We start from the raw sequence: 20906 nt of genomic DNA, 5'->3' as shown, positions 1-20906 counted from the left end.
ACTTAAGACTACCATGTAAGAAGCCACAGGGTAACTGCATAGGCAAAAACTGCTATATACTCACATATATATGCACATTTAAGAATACGGAATGTGGTATGTACAATGCACATACATGCACATATGATGCCAGTCTTTCCAAGGACCTGATGTGATAACTGGGTACAGGAACTGGACTGACCTTAAAGCAAACTGCATGAACATGAGACAGAGGGACATTGCCTGGTAGAATGGAAAACCTGGAATAGACACCTACAACCCATCTAGCGCACAGTGGGACTGCTAGCTGGCACACTTCAAAGAAAGCCTCAGATTACCAAGAAACCACGTAAAGCTGAGAGACGCTGGGTCTTTTCCATTGCCCATGATTTTTGAGATAGGGGGATGCAAGCACTCCAGCACCACTCACAGCAAGGAGGAGCATACGATTAGCAGAAACAAAACTGCAATTAGGAATAGGCAGTAATAGGCATCTGCATGAAACATGCCCTCAGCATGAAGTCCTGCTGTCTGCTTGGATACATGGGGCCAAGCATTCTTTCAGCTACAGGATTTTGGCACTGGATCTGTGAAATGATCACAATTACAACAAAAGCCCCAACACAGTGGGACACATGCACCGCTGCTGAGCTGGCCCCAGCAGAGCTGGGCAGACAGAGAAGGGGAAAAGCAACGTGAGCTCCTTGGGTTACTCCAGGGAAGGGGAGCAGGCACTTAGACTTACCTTGGGGAGAAGGGGACACCTATGCCAAGGGGAGAGGAGGAAAAAAGTCTGCAAAGGTTGTGCAAATGCAGGGGAATGGATCGAGACAAGGTGCAGAAGAAAAGGAGGGAGGCTGACAGGCAGTCCTGGGACACAGGCAGAGAGACAAACAGGTTTCACTTGATAAACAGCCAGGCTATCTATCCATGCAGGGCATGATTTCAGCAGCAGAGATCACCACACTCTGAATGCAAAACCTATGAGAGTGGCAATGAGGCTCAGTTATTTGCATGTCAGTACTCATCACCTTGCCCTAGCAGTGGCAGTGCCATTTCCCCAAGGTGGGGTCCTGCCTAATTAACTCAAAACCTAAGGATTAGGTGTACACACTGAACCTGGGAGGAAGGGTCATTTAAAAGCATGTTTTGATATTCACAACCCTTGGGTGAAAATGGGTTCTTCTTCATCATACTGCCTCCCCTTAAAGTGTATAAACTAGAGTGGTATTATCAATTCCCACTTCTGTCAGTCCCAGATTTTTCTGTTCCAAATTGCCATAAGTTACAGCCATTTTCCACAAAAGTACTTTTCTGGATTGAGGCATATAACTCAGTTCTCCTCTGAAAAAAGCACAAGTGTTTCAATTCATCCTTCTACCAAATGCACATATACAAGACTGATTCTGTTTGCCTTTTCAGAGCAAATGCCCTTATCACTTCCTCAGGTGTGGAGTACTTTACCTATAAATAAGCTTTCTAACATTATCCTATTTACTATCCTCATCTACTGGTTCTTTGACCATGAAGAGAGAGGAGATAGAAATGCGGAACGTGCCATTGCTAGCATTCAGTGATCCAAGAAAAAGCATGCGTTGATGCATGATGGTCCATGTTTTACTGCCCAGGGACGACACACTCAGTGAGACAGTGTGAATCAGTTGGCTCTGCCCGTCCCTCTTTCTCAAGCTAGGTAACACATAGAGCAGCACATCACATCAGCATATGAAATAAGGCTCTGGGACCTGCAGAGCATCATTAAAAAAAGTTCTGACAAGACACACTAAAGTGAAATGGCAGTAAGTGGACTGCAAACAGCAAGCAACAGTTGGGTGTCACTAACAGCTTGCTGCAAAACCTATCTGTTGCAATCACTTGCACCCTTTACATACTCACTTCCTTAAACTACCCAGAGAAACAAGCCATTTACACGTTGACTGGGGCTAAACGGCACTTCTTCCCTTCTTGACCTTCAGATGCTTTAAATAACACACACAACTATTTTTTTGTCCTTTCCTCCCCAACTAAATACCACGAAAATCTGCTGTTTCAGGTTAACGGTCCTGGTTCACGATGTAAATCTTACTGGCAGATAAAAGTATCTAAATATTGTGGCTTTGCAATGTATTTTGATGAAAGAAAAAACACCCACGTGTTTATGAAATAATCCATTTCTGCATGTGTATTGCTCTTCATATTTATCGGAAATGCTGCGAGTCAATAGCCTCCTGATGGAAGACTCATTCTCTAGTTTATTGTCATTGTACAAACCATAGATTTCCTATACCTTTTCTATATCACGTACAGCAAAAGCATAAAGATCCTGACACTTGCTTCATCTCCCACTGAGCTGGAGACATTCAGACAAAGAGTTAATGCAATTCAGCAGCACACCTGAATCTCAACTCATTTACTCTTGTTGTGGATTTGTCCCAGTTTCTCTATCTAGAAAGCAGATGTCTTCATTGCACAGCTCTGTGTTTTTCAATAAAAATATCAGAGGGAAAGAAAGCGAGACTTTAAATATTCTTAAGGCATCATGTCTTATTTAAAAACGAGTTGCAGATTGGCAGGCAGCTCATAAAATATTTATGGAGCAGATTATAAAAGTGAAATTGTAAAATGATCCCTATATAGGTTTATAAAATATAAAACAGACAGGTAGAAAGATGAAGAATCCAGCTGGGAAACCAGTGACTACTTCCTTGAATGGCAGAAGCCAACTCATGGAGAAAAATCTGTCAAGAAATGAGGCAGGAAGATGTTTTTTTTCTCCCTGGACTGATAAAGATACTCTGTGTCTGACCCTGTGCTTTGGGGTGCCCTTACCAGGTGGAGTGTGGTCCCTCAGCCACCCAAGGCATTCCCAAAAAACCACAGAATACCCAAGGGAAGCGGTTTCCTCTTCTTAGCCGGGGCCACCACACTGGTCACAACCCACACAGGACACAGTCAGAGAACTGTGGAGTTGGGCCTTGGCCATCCAAGCCCTCGTAAGTGATGTGGGAGAGTCTTTACATACTTCTTTTATAGGCATAGGCCAAAGCATTTCAGCACACAGCCAAGCTGTTATTGGAAATGCACAGGGGACTGCACTTAAGACATCCCCAATGAGGAAAGGGACCTCACCTTGCTAGATGCAGTCAGTACCATTGAAAGGCTTGTGTCCTGAAGCAGCATGCAATCTCCCATCCCAGTCCTGCAGAGAATCATTCATGTATTTAATCTCTTAAATATGAGATAAATGAACTCTGTGCATTTCTCTGAAACAGTGACAAAATGCCAGTTTCTTTTCAGGGGCCAGACCTCCACTCAGAAGCACATCTTTTACAATAAATCAACTTTGAGGAATGCATCAAACCCATCTTGAGCTGTCATTTTACCAGAGGTTTGTGAGAACTGCAGGACTGTTGTTTACAAGGGGTTAATGCTCATTTCATGCCATTGATTCCAAGATGTTAAAGTAATAAGGCTGCATACGTGTTGCAGGGCAGGACTGTGTTCCACCCAGAGGAACAAAATGGATCCGTCCATCTGGCCAAGATCCTGTCGCCTCAGCTCTGGGTCTGGAGACAATAACTTGTTCAGCAAACAGCTTTAGCCTGGATAAACAACACCAATCCTGAGAGACAGAGGCAAAAGTCTACCTCTAGCAGTGTTGGTCTATGTTCAGCATTCACCTTTTCTGCTTGCAATTCAGTATTCAGTATCGCAAAACCAGGGAATACTCAAGGGACTGGTGTAAAATGAACAGCTTTTATACTGGAAGTTGTTTCCCATTTTTCTGTTCACTTTCCTCCTGCATTTTTAAATGTCTATAAGGAGTTGCTTCCATCGTGCTGGATCAACCTTTCACCTGGAGTAACTTGGAGCAACCCATGCAGGCTGGGAATATGACTCATTCAACTACTTTATCTACTCTCAAAGTCCTATAATTTGGAGAATGGGATCAAAAGAGCAGGAAAAGGTCTTGAGGTGACAAGCTAAGACATTCATCTCAGTTCAAAGACACACTAGACAACTGGCCTGAGGTAGGGTCCCTTTAAAACCACTGCAGGCTCACTGGCCTTCGCAACAGCTTTCCCCAGCCACTGCTGTCCCCCTCTACACAATACTACCCTGCCTTGACCTCTGATTAACTTGGATGCCTTAAAAAGGAAGTTTCACTGTTCCAGCAGTGGTATTTTTAGACTTTAGTCTTTCCCTGCCTTCACACTGAATGACTCCTCACCTTCCTAAACCACCACCAGAACAATTGAAAATAAACAAGATCCCATTTCCCCTTCTTGCAGGAAGCTCCCTCTGAAGTGATCTCCATAAATCTCGCTAAAGAGGTTGTTGTGCCTTCCCACAGCACAGCTGACAGCATCTGCGCCTTGTAGTCACTTTTCCCATTTTCCCCTCCCAGCCTGCTGCCACATTAGTTTGTGCAGCTTAGAAGGAAACCTGTAGAGAGTGTTTTCCAGGTCAGCCAACTTTCTCTTTGTAGCCGTTCAGTCCATTGCTGGTCTGAGAAGTATTTTCCATTACTGCCACTCTCTGGTTGGGAGTCTTGCTGAGCACATCTGAAGCATGACTTCCACTGAGGGACTGCTTGTGCACTAGTGGCACAGGCACAACAGACAACGGAAGTACTGGGAGGTTTTCTTGTAGCACAATCGTTGCTTGCAGGAATGACCGCACATACCAGAAGAATAGTTTGCAGCCTAACACTTTGAGCTGAGCTTCCTTGCTTATTAATGCTGCTCTTAAGCACTCACAAAGAAAACAATTTAAAAATGCTCAAACAGGCAGGAAAAAAAAACAAACTCCTCCTCTTTTAGGCCTTTGAGATTTGCATTCGAAAACTCCTGCCTGGTTCAGGCCTCTGACGGAGCCAAAATACAGCATTAGAGAACCCAAAGGTACTATCACTAAAGCACCAAGATCTACCCACATGACTGCTGTGCTCCACAGCCAGGGACTGCACCATCACCCAGCTCCCACCATATAAATCCTCAGCATCCCTCAGAAAACACAGTAGAAGAGTTTCACACCTCTCACCCAGCTGTGCTGCAAATCCTTCCCAGTTTAACAGCACTTATGGGACGTTTTAATGCTTCTGTGGTCTCAAGCAGCTATCTGATGGGGATGGTGATTGCATGAGTTTCCTTAAGGCTTAAGAAGATCTTTGTCAGCACAGATTACAGCTCATTGAAAGACCTAAAATATATTCCTTTCAGGAAGCAACCCAACTCACGTTCAGTGAAACAAACAGAAGTTAAAATTACTCTTCTTTTGATTAGTTAGAAAAGAGAGAAGAGTACAAGAGAGCAGGATCTGGTGAGACATCTCAGATGGTGGCAGAACAGGGCAGCATGCAGCACGGATACGCAGCTCTCGATGCTCGCAGGGATATGCCCAATGCTACTGAAGCATATCATTGGCAAATAGCATCATGTCATTGCCATGTAGGTCATACATCGACACGTGTCGATGACAAGCTGTTCGTTTCACTGACATGCATGTTACATGCCACTAAATACCTTTCCACTCCCACCTGCCTCCCACCTCCTTTCTGAGGGCATGTTACCTCCCCCAGCCCCTTTTGGTGACAAGAAGCAGAAGAATGTGTCCAGCTTATATGATGGTTTATTATGACACATGACGTTGCTGGTGCGGTGTCTGGATCAAGCACAGCATAACACATTAGTTTGGCGGGTTTTTTCCCCTTGAGACCCCTGCTCTTGCTGGAGACACACTCTGCTTCAGGTCATGCTATTTCCAGTTGTTGAGATAGACATACTGGGTGCAGAGATCAGAAGAGAAAGCGATTTCCAGGCCAATACAAGAAAGGCACGGAAAGGCAGACCATGCACAAAAAACATGGAGGGAGGACACGAAATAGGAGCCAGCATGGGTGGGAACACTGACCATGTTAGGTTTGGATAGGCAACAGCACGCAGAGAAGAAGCCCACCCACAGCCATGATCGCAGCAACTGAAAAGCAAACAAAAAGGCCCAGGATAAGGAATAATCCCACTGCCCTGGCAAGGTGAAAGTACATTTTGCAACATTTCTATATGAACTTCTTCCATCTTATTGCAATTATTATTTGGACCTTAACACCCTGGGCTGCAAGAATTTCATGGCATGTACTACTGATGGGGAAAAACGCCTTGGGAAGAATGCATGGATCTTGGTCCTGCAAAGCAATTAACCATATGCTTCCTGTACTTGAGTACAACTGTTAGGATTAATGGGGCCACCCGTGTGCTTAAACTTAAGCATCTGCCTTGGAGCAGGCAAAGGGACTTTTTCCACAGGTGTGTGTGTAGTATAGTACAATTTCCTTTAACAAAAAAAGCACTGCATGAATGCAAGCCCTGCTTGCGCATACCACTATGCACGTACTCAACTACGCAGCTCTTTCTGGATCTCCTTGTATCAGTGAAGCTTTTTGCATGTGCATTATATGTCTGAAGAAGCAGGACAGGTTGCGTGTGAGCATTCAGTCTAAATAAACTCAAAATATGGTGAGTAGAAAGGTATTGCGTGCATCCACAGCTTGCTTTTGAAGGCTGCTGAGCCCTTACTCTAGTCCAGTCAGAGTGTGAGTTCATCTGGCATCAGTCCACAACCCAAGGTTGGCTTCACCTCAGTAACTGACCTTTATCCTTGTCACAGAACTTTGCATGGACAATTTTTAAGTTACCAAGTCTATTAAGGTAATTCATCCTGAAAAAGAACACACTGCAGAAAAAAACAACAGGAAGAACTTCAGTACAACATACAAGCAGCAGCCCAACGGTACAGACATACTCTGGCTGGAGTCAGCTGAAGATCTCACTCATCACTTCTCAAATCATCATAACATTTCATTCTTGAAAAAAAGATTGTGCCCATCAGATTTTTATAAAGCGTAACTTGCAATGCCAGAGCATGTTAAAATAGCCTATTTAGACAAAATTAACATTCTGCGACTGCATTGCCTTGAATTATGTTTCAAAATAACTTCAGGCATGCGATGGTTTACAGAATTACATACTCAATTATGTGCTTACTTAAATTAGAACTGGTGCAGAATGTCTTTCTAAGCTCCTTTTGCACCAGCAAAACAACGTGCTAATTTTCTAAACAACGTGCCAATATTTTTTTACTGTAATTGACAATATTTTGTATTTTCATAACGCCCTAGCTTGTGCAGTCATACTAATATGGGACCAGCTCAGCTTCATAAACCTCTCCATTGACTCAAGTTAATACCAGAGATCCAAAACTCAAAAGCACACAAAGGGAACTCAGCCATTATATATTTGGAGTCCATTTTGCATTTTCTGGGTTTGACCTTGCAGGATTTGAGTGCAGGGAACTGGCAGTCTCCAGAAGATCACTATGGCTCGGGCAACTCAGCTCATATTTTAGCTAGGAGGCCCTTTTCCCCAGGCATTTTCTAACGCTTGCTGTCACCAGACCTTCCCACACTACCCAGCAAGAAAAGTCAAGGGTTTTGAAACCATAGTTCAAGTAACCTGAAAAGCAACCACCCTGTTAATATGAAAAGAGCTCGTTGTTTTTTTACACAAAGAAAACTCTTTGAGCACCTCATCAGTAACTGGGCTGGTCTGAGACAAAATCAGTTCTCTGCACTAAATGCAAAACACTTCAGATCTCATTTGCTCCCTTTATGGAGAGCAAAAAAATGCTCAAGTGTAAGGGAAATACGTCAAATGCAACCTCATGCCTGCACAGCCGTCGCATAATGCTGTGCACTTAGGGTGAAAATACTCTGAGGTGTAACATTAGGGGAAATCTAAAGCTGTTAGAAACAAACTAAACTGGATCAGCAGACAACAAAATCCACTTTCCAATCCCAGAAGCGCTTGGCTAAGTAAGTCAATGGACTACTTGGCTGGCACAGTTAAGACAAAGGAAGATTTATTACTGCTTGTGTTAAAAGGATGGCTTGATTTGGCAGACAAATGTCAGAATATAAAAATCCTGAGGCAAACAAAACTGGATATTAAACCGCAACAAACCTGCCGTGCCCTCATGGCCACCGCATCTGGGTGCTGATGGCTCCTGGTAGGGACAGAGTTTCCCCGTCTTCTCGCTGCACACAGGTCTTGGTTTAGAAACTAAGAAGGTGAGATCAAATGCTTTCCCAGATGAGATCAAATGCTGTGGCAGGATAAGAGATTGCTGCTTAATGAAATACTTCCAGACCTTTCTGGGGTTTTAAGATCTTTGACCGGCAAGCTGACCTGTACTGGGGAGCAGTCAGAGTTGAACCAAGCACTGTATACATCAAAATTATCTGCAAAGTCTCCTCCAGCATCATTGAACTGACCAGCAGACTACAAGGAGAGCTTGTGGGGACTGCCTCTGGCCCCAGTGGGCGGTCAGGAGCCCCTCCAATCTGCTGCAGGTTAACATGACACACTGAGGCAACATGCACCAGTTAAGGCTATTGAGAGAACATCTACAGTGTTAAATCGCCTTTGCTAGGAAAGAATGAGGTGCTGAGGTAGCAGTGTCTCCAAAAGCCAAGCTGGCTTGAAACAAAATGTGACTCCTGCTTTGAGGCCTGGCTTCAAGGAAAGGGCTGCAAGGTGGGCAACCACAAAGTAGAGGAGCCTGGAGCTGCAGCTGCACCTTCTGAACCTCTGTGGCTGGCTGGCACTGCCCCACTTTTTGGCTAGATGAACTCTACCTCTTCCAGCTATCTCATGTACACAAAGCTGATACAGTTCTAGCAAAGGTGACCCCCACAATGCCTATGTGGTTTGCAAGCCCAACTGTCCAGAGAGCAAACTTTAATAAACCTGTGCTAGGAGGACTTATCAACACCTTTGGCATCATTTTAAACCCTGGGCTACATACTTTGTTAATGAAATGTATATATCTGATGAGCACCAACAACTGTGCCTGCAATCAACGTAATTAATTTACCACAAGTCAGCAGATGACCCAGACAGCATTCGGAATTAAACTACATTTCTAGTGGCTAGATAGATCTCAGAGAGGCTGTGCCTTATGTAGCTGTGGCTTTTAAGAGTTATAAGTTGAACACTCAGAGTCATGATAAATGAAAACCTCATTTGTTGCTTTTAATAAGCTACTCTAATGGGATGTTCTTCAGAGGCTTGTAATTAGAGACTGAAATACTTGAGGATGCCTGGGAAGATTTTTCTAATCCTTCATACAGCCTTAAGCAATGCAATGATTGCTTCCTGCATCTCCAGGTCAGGAGGCCAGCACTACACCTAGCACCTTGTGAGTAAACATGCTTGCTTTAAACATCAGAGCAGCAACATTACACACTGTGAGCTGGCAGAAATATATTTCTACTTTGCCCAGAACTACACAAATGTTTAAGAAGTCATCTCATTGTCCTGCTGAGCTATACCTAGTTCACATGTTAAAGCATGCCTCCACACTACCCAAGCAGACGATATCTATGCAAACACTGTGGGGAAGAAAATGCCCTTGGAAAGACCCCTGGCATTATGTACACAAGGGGCTTTCACCAGTGCTCAGCAGGAGCCTAGAGCTGCCACCACTGAAGTCAGGCTCCATTTTCAGCTTGAAGGGCCACCCAGTTCCTTTCTTAATGTGGAAATGAGATTTGCAAAATGCCATCAAATGTATCATCTGAATGAAGGTGAGGAGCTTTCATCACTGACTGCTGCACTGCCCCATATTTCCCCTGCTCAGACAAAGCTTATGCCACCTGCTCATCTGTTCATGACGATCCTGCTGCATTCCCTTGGCTGCTGCCAGAATAACTCAGAAATGATCCTTTCAAGGGCAATGCCTCATGGGCTTACAGACTTGTTCAACTCTCACCTGTCTGGGCCAAAGTCATCTGAAGGCAGATTAGCCTGGGTCCTTAAACCCTCCTTGAAACTGCAGCAGCTCAGACTGGCTTGTGGAGCCCGGTGTGTTTGCACAGATGTACTAAGCCAAAAAGTGCTTAGAATAAACAAGAAAAAGGTGTCGGAGCAGCCAAATTTGCCAAGACAATCTAGGCAAGATGCTGAGATGGGAAATACAGGCAGCAGATTTCCACACCGGCCCTTGGAGGGCATCACCCTGTGCAGAAGGGTGCACTGGAGCACTTTTTTTTTGTTGGTGAAGGATCCTTTATACCAATGGTGCTAACACTTATCCCTGAGAAAACATACTGCCAAAGAGCAGCGAGGCTGCTAATGTGATGGCGGTAGTAAAACCTTGACCAAAACAGAAGCAGGACCAGGCCCTCCTGCTCTTGGTGGATGGGAATTTTGACTTGGCAGAGCAATAGCTTCTCTAATAAAATCCTCTTGTCAGGTGAATCACGGGGAATATTTGGCAGTAGGCGGCATCATAAAGTGGCTATAAATCACAGGAGACAATGTCCTGTAGGAAGAAGGAAGAGCAGGGAAGAATGTAGATAAAAATCCTTTAAAAAAATCACAACTAACAAAAACTGTGACTCATGCTGGAAAAATTCTCTATGAGAAACATTATCTACAAACTGTCTCCTGTTTCCTACGGAAATATCAAAAAAGCAAACTATTTTAAGCTTTGACATATCTTGGAAAATAGGATGGGGGCAGGTTGTGGAAAAATTCATCCATTTTGACCTTCCACATCACAGAGGGCTGCAAACTCTGGCTCAGGACCTAGGATATAAGCCATAATCCTTTCATCTTCTCTACTCCCTGAAAGTCACTTTTAACAAGATGCACATATTTGTGTCCAGAAAGTAGCCCTTTGCCACCACAGGGGCTGATATTTAAAAGTCTAAATCAGCTAAGGTCAAGGATGGATACTCCAGTGCAGAAGTCTCTAATTGCCAATACCCAGATGGCAAGATTTGTCTTTGCTTTGTCTTTTGAGAGCTGGTTCCTCGCCAGAAAGAGACCTTCTGCGTATGCACGACACAGGGTGAGGGGCAGTTTTTTGTTGCTTCAAATCTGCTTTTTTCTTAAGTTCTATGAAAATCTCCCTCTAGCTCGTTGGAAGATCACTCGAGATGGAAAGGTCATCTATAATGGCTATAAATGCAGATGCACAGTACACTTAGTTATTTTGAGTAGTTTTTCCAAACATGTACAAGCATTGACCTAATAGCATCCACATTTTACTCTGTCAAAGCCCATGCCTTTGTTTAGTGGTACAAAGTTCAAATGCTTAGAGGACCAGCAGTCTCTTAACACTCACCCTAATACCCTGTCAGTTTTGTAAAGAGGGTTTCATTTGAAGGACAAAGAAGGTGAACTGTTTTAGAGCAGTGGGTCTCCTTCCCACACTGATGCAAACCTGGTTTCCTACTTCAGTTTGTAGGAAGAAAGGGGCTGATGCCACAATGACAACTGTGGCACCTTATTGTTCCTTGCAAGACGGAGAGCAAAGATCTCTGCGACTGGCATTGTCTGATACAGACTGTAAAACAGAAGTCTGTAATGATTTTAGATGTCAGGAGCAATGATCTCAAGCAGCATCTAATTCAAGCATTGTTAGGAAAGCAGAATTTATACCCTTGCTCTATCTGTAAAATACATTGCACTTTTGAGAACACATAATCCTAACAAAACAAAGATAATAACAACTCCGTGTTCTTTAATTCAATGCTTGTAGCTGGTTTAATAATAGATTCTCAATCCACTTCTCTTTTTTTGCTGAGACAACTACAGTCTGATTTAGTGAATCTTTTTGATTTGCAATCCTCATCGCTATATTATTAATATGCCCTTGATGCAAATAGCAGGATAACTTAAAAAAATGATCAGCTGTTTTTCTTGGCATTTATGACCTTGGTCAGAGGATGCATTATTTACAGGAAGAGTTTTCTGGAACATCTGCAAGTAAATCAGCTCTGAAACGCTGTTTAATTGTTTAGGGCAAAGCACACTTAGTTTCACATTCCCAGGAACCTCCAGCTACAGACACAATGTGTTTCCACAGATGGACACTGGCATGTGGAAATGCCACTGTGACTACCGTTCAGCTGACCTTTGGTTTAGGGCCAGCTGCCAAGGGGAAATGCCAAGCTGTTACTTACATTAGTTCAAAAGAAGCGAGAAAACTAGAGAGATACTTGAAAGCAAAAAAAGGGGAAGAGGTGTAAAAACTTCTGCCTCTGGGAACCTAGCAGAAAATAAAATCCCTGCAGAGACCAGCAAACCCCTGAGTCCTACAGCTGGGAAGATATTTTCCAAGATGCTGAGAACTGAAGGACATCCCCTTCTCACTGCAGGACTGGTCTCAAGCCGCTTCAGCCTGACATTTGGAAGGATAGGCGCAAAGAGATGCTATACAGAATCCTAGGGAGGAATACCCTAATTCTGAGGTGTCCAGGGCCTCCCAAGCATAGAGCCAGCAACAAGGAGACTGTTGGCATGAGCTGGCCAGGCTATGTCCTCAGTGCTGCAGAGCAAGAGGGCTTTTCTCCTTAGTTTTGCTACTGGACTGTACATGCTTTCCTATGTTAACAGGAAAGACAGAGCTTGGGCTTTGCACAGCTTCCTTGGCACAGAAAGCAGTGGTGGTTCTAGCTGCAGCGCCTCCTGAAGTTGAAAATGTCTGAGAAAGAATAGGAAAGGAAATTTAGCTCCCTGGAACTAGGCACTGGAACAACATAACCACTCCAAAGATACAGGGAAGTGTCTTCCAGAAACAGGTTAGTAGTTTCAGAAAGGGATTAGCCTGTGACTTGGAATGTGTTTATCACCCCCACAGAGTCACAGCAGGAGAGTGACCATTCGCTCCATGAATTGTCTCAAAATTACATCCAAGGCAAAGCGGCATGAGTGACTCACTTCCAAACAGGAGCAATTTTTTTGTTTTGCTTTGTTTAATTTCAAATTGGCTGTCAGCTTTCTGGCTTCTAGGGTTTATTTTTCTGGTCTCACAAGTCACTCCACGCATTAGATGAGCTTTAAAATTCATGGGAACTCAAGCCAATTCTCTACTGATGGACCAAACCTTGAGACTGGAAGCTTCTACACTACCTCCAGCTGAGGGATGAGATTCTTCCCAGTTTAGGGGAAGGGCTGAAAAGATAAAAATAGATCAAGAGCTCAGCTCCCTCTGCCTGCACTTTTCCATATGTCCAGTGTGGCACCACGGAGAAGCTCCATGGGGTCCATGGAGAGAGGTGTGAGTACCAGGTAGGCAGATTAAGGCAGCAGCAAAGGCAGTGGTAAAATTCTAGCCAGAGAAGACAAGGGCTTTTAAAAGCATGTCAAGAGATAAAGAGACAAGAGGAAGCACATCCTGGAAAGCCCATTACAGCAAAGGACAGAAAGAGATAACTAACAAGAGTTGTTGACAAATGGCTCAGGCTTTGAAACTGTTCAGACCAGAAACGGTAGCAGCAAAAAGGAGACCTGCAAGGGCATGTCTTCCCCTTTGGGTCCAAAGCACTTGTCAGTGACTGAGGGAAGAGCAAGAACTGCTAGTTGCCATGCAGTTCCTTATGGCCACAGAGGGATACATGTCCCTCCACCTGTGATTCGCTCCCCTGGACTCTTCCTTGCAGAGGTGCCAGATTACATCTGTAGCTTCCCTATGGCCACGCATGCATCCTCCGGTTTGCATTGATACAAGCACACATTCAGGATGGGGAGGCCAAAGTCCACATCCCCCAGCTCTGTTTAAGGAGGGATTTGACTCAAAACATCCAACATTTAAGGAGAGACTTGAACTCCTGCCTACAGCGTTCAGAGCCCAGACTTTCTGGCTACAGCTTTCCTGTAGCCCCTGGTGTGAATGGTCTATAGTCATTCACACCCCTCATGCCACTGCATGTTTCTTGTGGAGACAGAAGTATTTACTTTTCCATTTTTAAGCCCAACAAGTCACTCAGAGCAGACAACAAGAGCTCAAACAGCTGAGCTGGAAGAGACTGTCAGTCTCTGACCTTGAGTGGAGATGAGTCTGGCAGCACACTTACCTTTCAAGACAGGAAATAACTCTGTCCTTCCATGAATGCCTTCTGCCTGGGGACACTGCTGCTCAGCCTGGCTGGATTTCACTGTGCTGCATTCACAGATTGATACCCTACTTCCTCTGGGAAATAAGACCCTCAGACAGTATGTTCAGTATCAGTGCAGCTCCTCTGTATCTTGCAACTACTCTTAACACTTAAAACATCCTGTAATTTACAGCCACCATGATAGAGCTGACCTATAGACAGATCTGTTTTATGAAAGCAACAGTGGGCTGATGGATACCTTAGAAGCATAAATATTTACTTTGCACTGAAAATAATCTCAGCCTTATGAATAGATGCACTTCACATTGTTTTACATTGCACAGGTTTACTACTGCCATTAAAAAAAATTACTAATACACAAGTAGTATATGAAAAAGTGTCTTGTGTGCTGGCTGCTACACAAATTTAGTGCTACAGTGCAAACTGATCCTGATACAAGCAAGATTTTCCCCAAATACCACTACCCCTTGTTCACCAACAAGTTCATCAACTTCCATTACAGTTGTCAAAGATGGTATAGCCCAGACTTTCATTACTTGCCTATGTTTAAGCACATGAGAAGTCAACAGGATTGCTTTATGGCTTTAAGCAGAGTGTCTCCTTCCATGGATAGGAGCTTTCTGTATAATCTGCCAGCATTGGGGTACACATTAGTGTCCTACATATGAAAAATGAAATGCAGACCTGACCAAAACTTGTGACATCTGGCCATTCAGCTGGGTTTCTTCTGTTTTTCTCTGAAAGTGTTTTCCTGAAGTCAAGTTTTGTCTGTGAGCTGAGTGTAAACATATGGGCTTCAGGATATTTTACCTGTAATAACATGTCCTGCTTTTTTTAAAGGAATGTGAAAACACTCCAGTGAGAATCAAGTTGAATAATTAGGGCCAGTATATCGAGAGATGAAAAACCATTGGGAAGTGAACCACATTTGTGAGCAAGCCTTTGCCGTTCCTGCCTTTTCAAACAGATCAATCAGCCCACACTCGTGCTGTGCTACAAGGCTACTGCTTGACAGCTTCATGCACGTGCTGCTTTCACCTAAAGTGCACTAACCAGCTGGTCAGATAAAAGTTATTACAAAAGTTGGAGAAGGATAAATACACAGTTTCTTCTCTTACCTTCCACTGAGAAGAAAACCGATAACAACAGCCAGCAGAATGACTCCCACTGTTACAGACACAACAATTATAGGAATCTGGCTCTGGTCGCTGGATGCAGCTACTGCTGAGATTAGAAACAGAAAATGGAGATTAAGGTTAAAATGGTAGTCATCACTCACAGAAGTCTTTCTAGTGAGGCTGCCAGCAAGGTTTCAAGTCTTACCAGTTCACTACTTCTTTTACGGTTTATGTTTCCCCCCCTAGCTGGCTGTTTCTAGTTTGGAAAGGAAATGGGTGGAAAGAAACCAAACACACATGCAAAACCAAGCCAAAACCCTAACAAAATTGCATTTCATCATTGAATTCAGAAACAAAAACATTGCAGAACTCATCCTTTGAGTTTGCAAACTGAAGTTTGTCTTCCTGGGTTGGCTGCATTAGAAATCACAGAGATAAAGGATGAAAACCTAACAGGTTCCCTTTTGCAGAGAGAACATTTATGGAATGTCAAAGAGACATATGCCTTACTTGTGCTTCAAGAAGCTATAAACAATTACAACCTCTTCGTGGCATCTGTATCACATGGCCAGAAGGTGCCCTCTGTAATACAGGAATTTGCTAAGACACATGTAGAGGTTGGTCTTTTTATCAGCTAAGGGAAGCAGAACTCCCCCACCCATGCCTTGTAGAGAGCTTTCATGCCAAAAGGCAGAAGACAAGTCCTGTGATAAAGATACCAGCAGAAAGCTCAGGAAAGCTGTTTAAGACCCGGATTTTGTCACAGATTGAGTAAAAGCACGTGAGCAAGCTCCTGCAGCCTGTAAAATGGAAATGCTAACATCGCTTGTATCGCATTTATCTGCTTTGCACTGCAGGGCAAGGAACCCACCCCAAAGGGTCCCCATGCAGAAACTGAACTCACCTCACCCTGCTCTTTCCATTGCCGGCTTATTTAGCTGCATACATTTAACCACTCCAGGATACAAATCTGACTTCCTCCCTGTAAAACTAGCTCTCTGGCATAGGCACTGCTGCTGGGCAGGGAAAAACCTCATTATAGCTCTACCCTTGTGCCAACCGTGGATGAAGCTTCATCCACCCCAGGGGCGCAGCAGGTGAGCAGCAGCAATCGATTGCACATTGAAGAAGCCTTTAACTAAATGACTTAAGTAAAAACGGGTCCTTAGCACAGGATTAACTTTATGGAGGCTATAAAATAACTGAATGTAGTGCCATATTATTTCTTAAGAGAAAGATGAAAAGGTATGGCATTAAAAGCTGATCTGCAATGGGTTTCAAGCAGCTCTTCATACAGGAGCTCTTCAGCACTCAGTGATGAGCAGTGTGGACCTGCTATGGCAGTGTAAATGATTTCAGAAGGATTGGCCATGATACACTAAATATTTAATGTTAACTGCTCCAAACTCATGCCATCATCCAGAGATTTTATTAGCCTCACTAATTTATTGAGGCTCCTTAAGATGATGTTTTATTGCTTTCTTGACAAAATAATTAAAAAGAAAAACATTTGAAGGAGAACATTAAGCTGTGACTGGTGGTTTTTTGCACAGCTCTAGGTATGGGGAAATGAGATAAATCTTGCTGTGATCTATGGCAGCTAAAAAGCCCAAATTCATAAGCTAAGTTGGGACCCCCCTGCCTTTTAAGGCTGGAAAGAAGCCTCATTACCCTCCTTGACTTGATGACATGTTCCCACTCTCGCCTAGCAGACTAGCTAGATTAGTTCACCAATTCAGTAAAAAATCGTCTTTTGGCCAGGTTAGTTTTATCAGGGTTAGATGAGTTTGGTGGCATTTGAAAAGGAGGACAGTAGTAAGTGGATATACCTAGCAACAGTTTCCACCTAAATAAAAAGTAAAAATTGAAGCTGGAGCTGCATCGTGGTGCTTTGCAGAATTGCACATAATGGCAGCAGTATGTAAAAAAAACCAGAATCTGGAAAAAGATAAAAGTCCAAAACAAGTTATGGCTTCCCCCCACTGCATTTGCCAGGCTGTTGTTTCATATTTCCTCTAAGTGCATTAAATATAACTTGCAGAAACCTTGCAAACTGGAAACAAAACCTGTTGCTTGGTCCAAATGATTTTGGAACCTGTTTTTGCATCCCACAACAGTCACTGAAAGGTTTTCATTTGTGCTTGAATCAAAATAATTTGCTTTGGCTCTAAAAAGAGGTGCAGATCTGAACTCTGATGTAGCAGTGCAATTTCAGTCTGTGCTTGCTTTCAGATTCCCTGGGATGTGCAGGAAAGCAGTGGGAGTCTGGTCACACACTCCAGCCACTGATACTGACTTTAGATTGGGCCTTGGAAAATAAAAGAATAAATAAAAAATTTATTCTTTTAAAAGATTTTACATGTCAAATGGAGCTGCATCATGCATTATACTGAGGCTTACATAACATTTTAATTCTACCAAGCATTTAAACATCTGGTTAAGTCCTGCTTCAGCCAGAGCTCAAGTCCAACAGAGGAAGAGTTCCCAGATCCCACGCAGTAGGTATTCCTCTGACTACGCTGGCAGCTCCTTAGTATTAGAGAATTACCTACTCTTCTGTCTTTAAAATGCTAAAAAGATGGGGGTGCAGGTGTGACTAAATGACTAAAGGGGGCTTGGGTGTTTAAAGATTTTAACGTGATGTCCTCAAAACATCCTCGTTAACACAGATACTTACATGATGGGTTTTATGAAAGTGCCATTATTTTTGGACCAGGATTGTAAGTACTGACAGCACTGGATGAAATGTGCATATATTTAATATATTATATTAATAGTCTTGAACACTATTACTCAAATGGCTCTATACTAGAAACTTTCCAACTGCTAGCAAAATTCTCCTTGGTATAGTGCAGTATAATTTTTGGCATAACATGATTTTATTGCTATTTATAAGGCACAATTAATGGTTAATAAAATAAGAAATACATTAAATGGACCATTCTTACTGCATTAATGTTTTCATTGTGATGCAATTTGCACTGTATTAGTTCAATCACTGGCTCCACAGCTACATCTGCTCGTGTATAATGACTCCTTTAAAATCTATTACAGCTTCAAAGGTAGCATGCATTGAAAAACAACTTGACATCCTCTTCTCAAAGATGATGAATTTTAAATGAACTGGAATAACAGTAATCAAGGTATTGACAAATTTAAATTTCCAAGGAAAACATACAGAAAATAGCCTTTTTACCACAGGAATGAACCACATATTCCCACTCTTTTCTGAGGGAGAAAGTTATTTTGACACCTCTGGAAAAATTTGGTAATTGGGACAAAAAGAATTTCCCCACAACTGTGCCTGAACACAGGAGAAAGAGCAGCTGAGCCTCTGTGTGCCTCAGAATGTGCTGCAGAATCCAGACCTGGATGATCAGATTTATTTAAATACAAGAATTTTCAGTTAAAAAAGGTAAAAATCAAACCCCACAAATTTCTAACAGGCCAATCCAAAGTCCTGTGCCTGCAGTGTGTGTTTTTCCTGTTTCTGATCACAAGTCAAATGCCTCAAGACTGTGGCACTGGCAGCAAACAGAAACCATCTTTCAACTTGACAGAAACTTACACCAAAGGACACTAATGCCAGTTCAATTCTTCCCCTTGCAGAAAGACACCATTTCAGGGTTTTTTCTTCAGATGCAGATATTTAAGAGATCTCAGCAGACTCCACAGATCTCCATTAAGAGGCGGGGAGGAGCAGGTCCCATCCCTCTGTCCCTCGTGAGAGGAGGACCTTTGTCTTCTTGCATCAGCTTTCATAAACGCAGAATTTTTCTAAACAGAGTGTGCTATGAATTTCTGGAACCCTAACACCTACTGAATTCACCCCCTGCTTCACTATGCAAGTTGAGGAGGCAAGGACAGATATGCCTGTCTACTGCACGGTCATAATGTGCCTGATGTTTCTAAAGTCAAGGGATGAGGCCAGGACAAGAAACAGCTCTCTGCAAAGGTATTGATCCCCTGACTCATTTCTGGTAACTGTTCCAGCAACACGGGCTGACAGTAATTAAAAGGACTTACACACTGGGCTGGTTTCAAACTCAAATCTTCGGCTGAAGCCACCATAGCCAGCAGCTGTCCGGGCTCGGATCTGGAAGACGTACACTGAGCCTGGTTTCAAGCCATCTGCTGTAATCGTTGTCAATTTGGATTTGATGATGGTGTAACTTGTCTCTTCATCCTTTTCCCAACCCCACCCAAAAAAACATAAAGTTGAAACATACATACAAATAGTATCTCTCAGAGAAAATAGACTCTTAACAACCCTCACAGCAAAGTTACAAAGGATGACCAAAATATGCATTTTTGAGAGGATACCTCTTCCTCCCCCCCAAAGGCCCTTTCTGCAGTACAAAATGTGAGATATGACTTTCTCCTTTTTAATCAATGGCTCTAGAAGGAAACAAAGAAGAAGGACTGTCAACCCACAAATAATACGGGGACCAAACCAGCATCTGCAGTAGGAGCAGATTTCTATTTCTTGAGATGAACATGGCCCAGAGCAATGGAAAAGTTCATCCTACAAAATCAATCTCAAGGCATGGGGAAGAGGAAAAAAGTCCCATTGCCTTAGAGAGATTTTAATTTGTAGCAGAATGACTTCCAAGTAATGTAATTAGACCTAAAAAGAGAACAATATATTATATATTTTACAAGTTTATGCTGGCATTTCTAGAACCATGAATTAGACCTTGGGAAGGGAATAATAAACCAAAACTCCAGGAAAATATCTAATTTTGCATTGTTCTTCTGAAGCAACAAACTTGAAGAAAAATTGCTGAAATAAATCTTCATTTACATCAGTTCCTAATGCGAAAGTGTTTCAGTTCTCTGATTAAAATTTCACTCAAATGCTTGGTAATTACTCTTAGAGTTATTTACTGTAACACATAATCTAGACAAGAGCTCATAAATTCACGTCTACAAACTTGCAAACTGCTTTTTATTCACCATATCCTCTCAGATCCAAATTATTCTGAGGTAAAGAGGAGGTCTTAGTAATTTCCTACCAAGATTTCCGTATAGCTCTGAACTGATTTTATTTTTTCCTTTTGAATTTAATGGACAACTTTCCATAGACAATAATATGCCTGGGTAAGGCCATGGGAATTTCATTGAAGCCTGTAGCTACACAAGACTGATTTGTTGAAATGTGTCTATGTATATATATATATATATGTCCTTTTTTTTTTTCTTGTTAAGGAGTGAGTTCTCTTAAAGGAATGCGATCTGACAAAACCTAATTTTCCAAAACACTTAATATAGATAATTCTAATCCCTTGGAAATGAATGCTGCAAATTTACCCTTATAAAGGGCTGAAAACCAAGAGGATATAAAAGACAGTAGCAACAGAAAAAGAAGAATTAAGGATGACATCCCAAATCTAACCCAATGACTGGTTAAAAAGCAATAAGTGAATATTAGGTCACATCTTTGCTTGTATGTCAGCCCAATTAGGTTTTCAATACACTGTTGGCTTCTGCAAACACTTAAACACTTGAGCATTCCTACAGAAAACATTAAGCTTTGCTATCAGTCTGCGAGAAATATATCAAGACAGCATAAACTCGGACTGGCTGTAGCTACCTCCCCGTGAAAGACTTGCACTTGAAGAACTATTTACTGAAAATATTTCAGACTAGTTCTGAACCACAAATACATTTTAAGCCCCTCTTCCCCCAAAGTCAAATAACCCAATACATGGATTTTTTATTTTTTTTTTTGCTTTAATTATTTGGTCATTATCAAGGTTTCTAGAGGCTAGTCTTTCCAGGCCACTCCATGGGAAGCATTCAATATGCCACAATGGTTGTTCATATAAGTTATTAAAAGAACCTGT

The 20906-nt window shown here is 42.6% G+C and overlaps 1 protein-coding gene across 9 annotated transcripts in view; it reads right to left on the bottom strand.

Annotated features, from left to right (window-relative positions):
• EPHA5 (EPH receptor A5) overlaps window positions 1-20906 on the bottom strand; it is a 200500-nt gene that overhangs the window by 31776 nt on the left and 147818 nt on the right. For 3 of the 9 annotated variants that reach the window (XM_062620652.1, XM_062620646.1, XM_062620648.1), the window contains 3 exons: window positions 19087-19246; window positions 15061-15166; window positions 5893-5958 (listed from right to left, as the gene is read on the bottom strand). In XM_062620652.1, coding sequence (XP_062476636.1) covers window positions 5893-5958; window positions 15061-15166; window positions 19087-19246 — 332 coding nt within the window. The remainder of the gene's footprint in view (window positions 1-5892; window positions 5959-15060; window positions 15167-19086; window positions 19247-20906) is intronic. The other 6 variants (XM_062620654.1, XM_062620647.1, XM_062620649.1 and 3 more) reach the window with 3 other exon arrangements.

The sequence above is a fragment of the Pezoporus occidentalis genome, unplaced genomic scaffold, assembly GCF_034315485.1.
Source record: "Pezoporus occidentalis ecotype Australia unplaced genomic scaffold, CSIRO_AGI_Poc_V1 ctg222, whole genome shotgun sequence".
Taxonomy (NCBI): Eukaryota; Metazoa; Chordata; class Aves; order Psittaciformes; family Psittacidae; genus Pezoporus; species Pezoporus occidentalis.
This window is presented reverse-complemented; position numbering and strand designations above follow the sequence as displayed.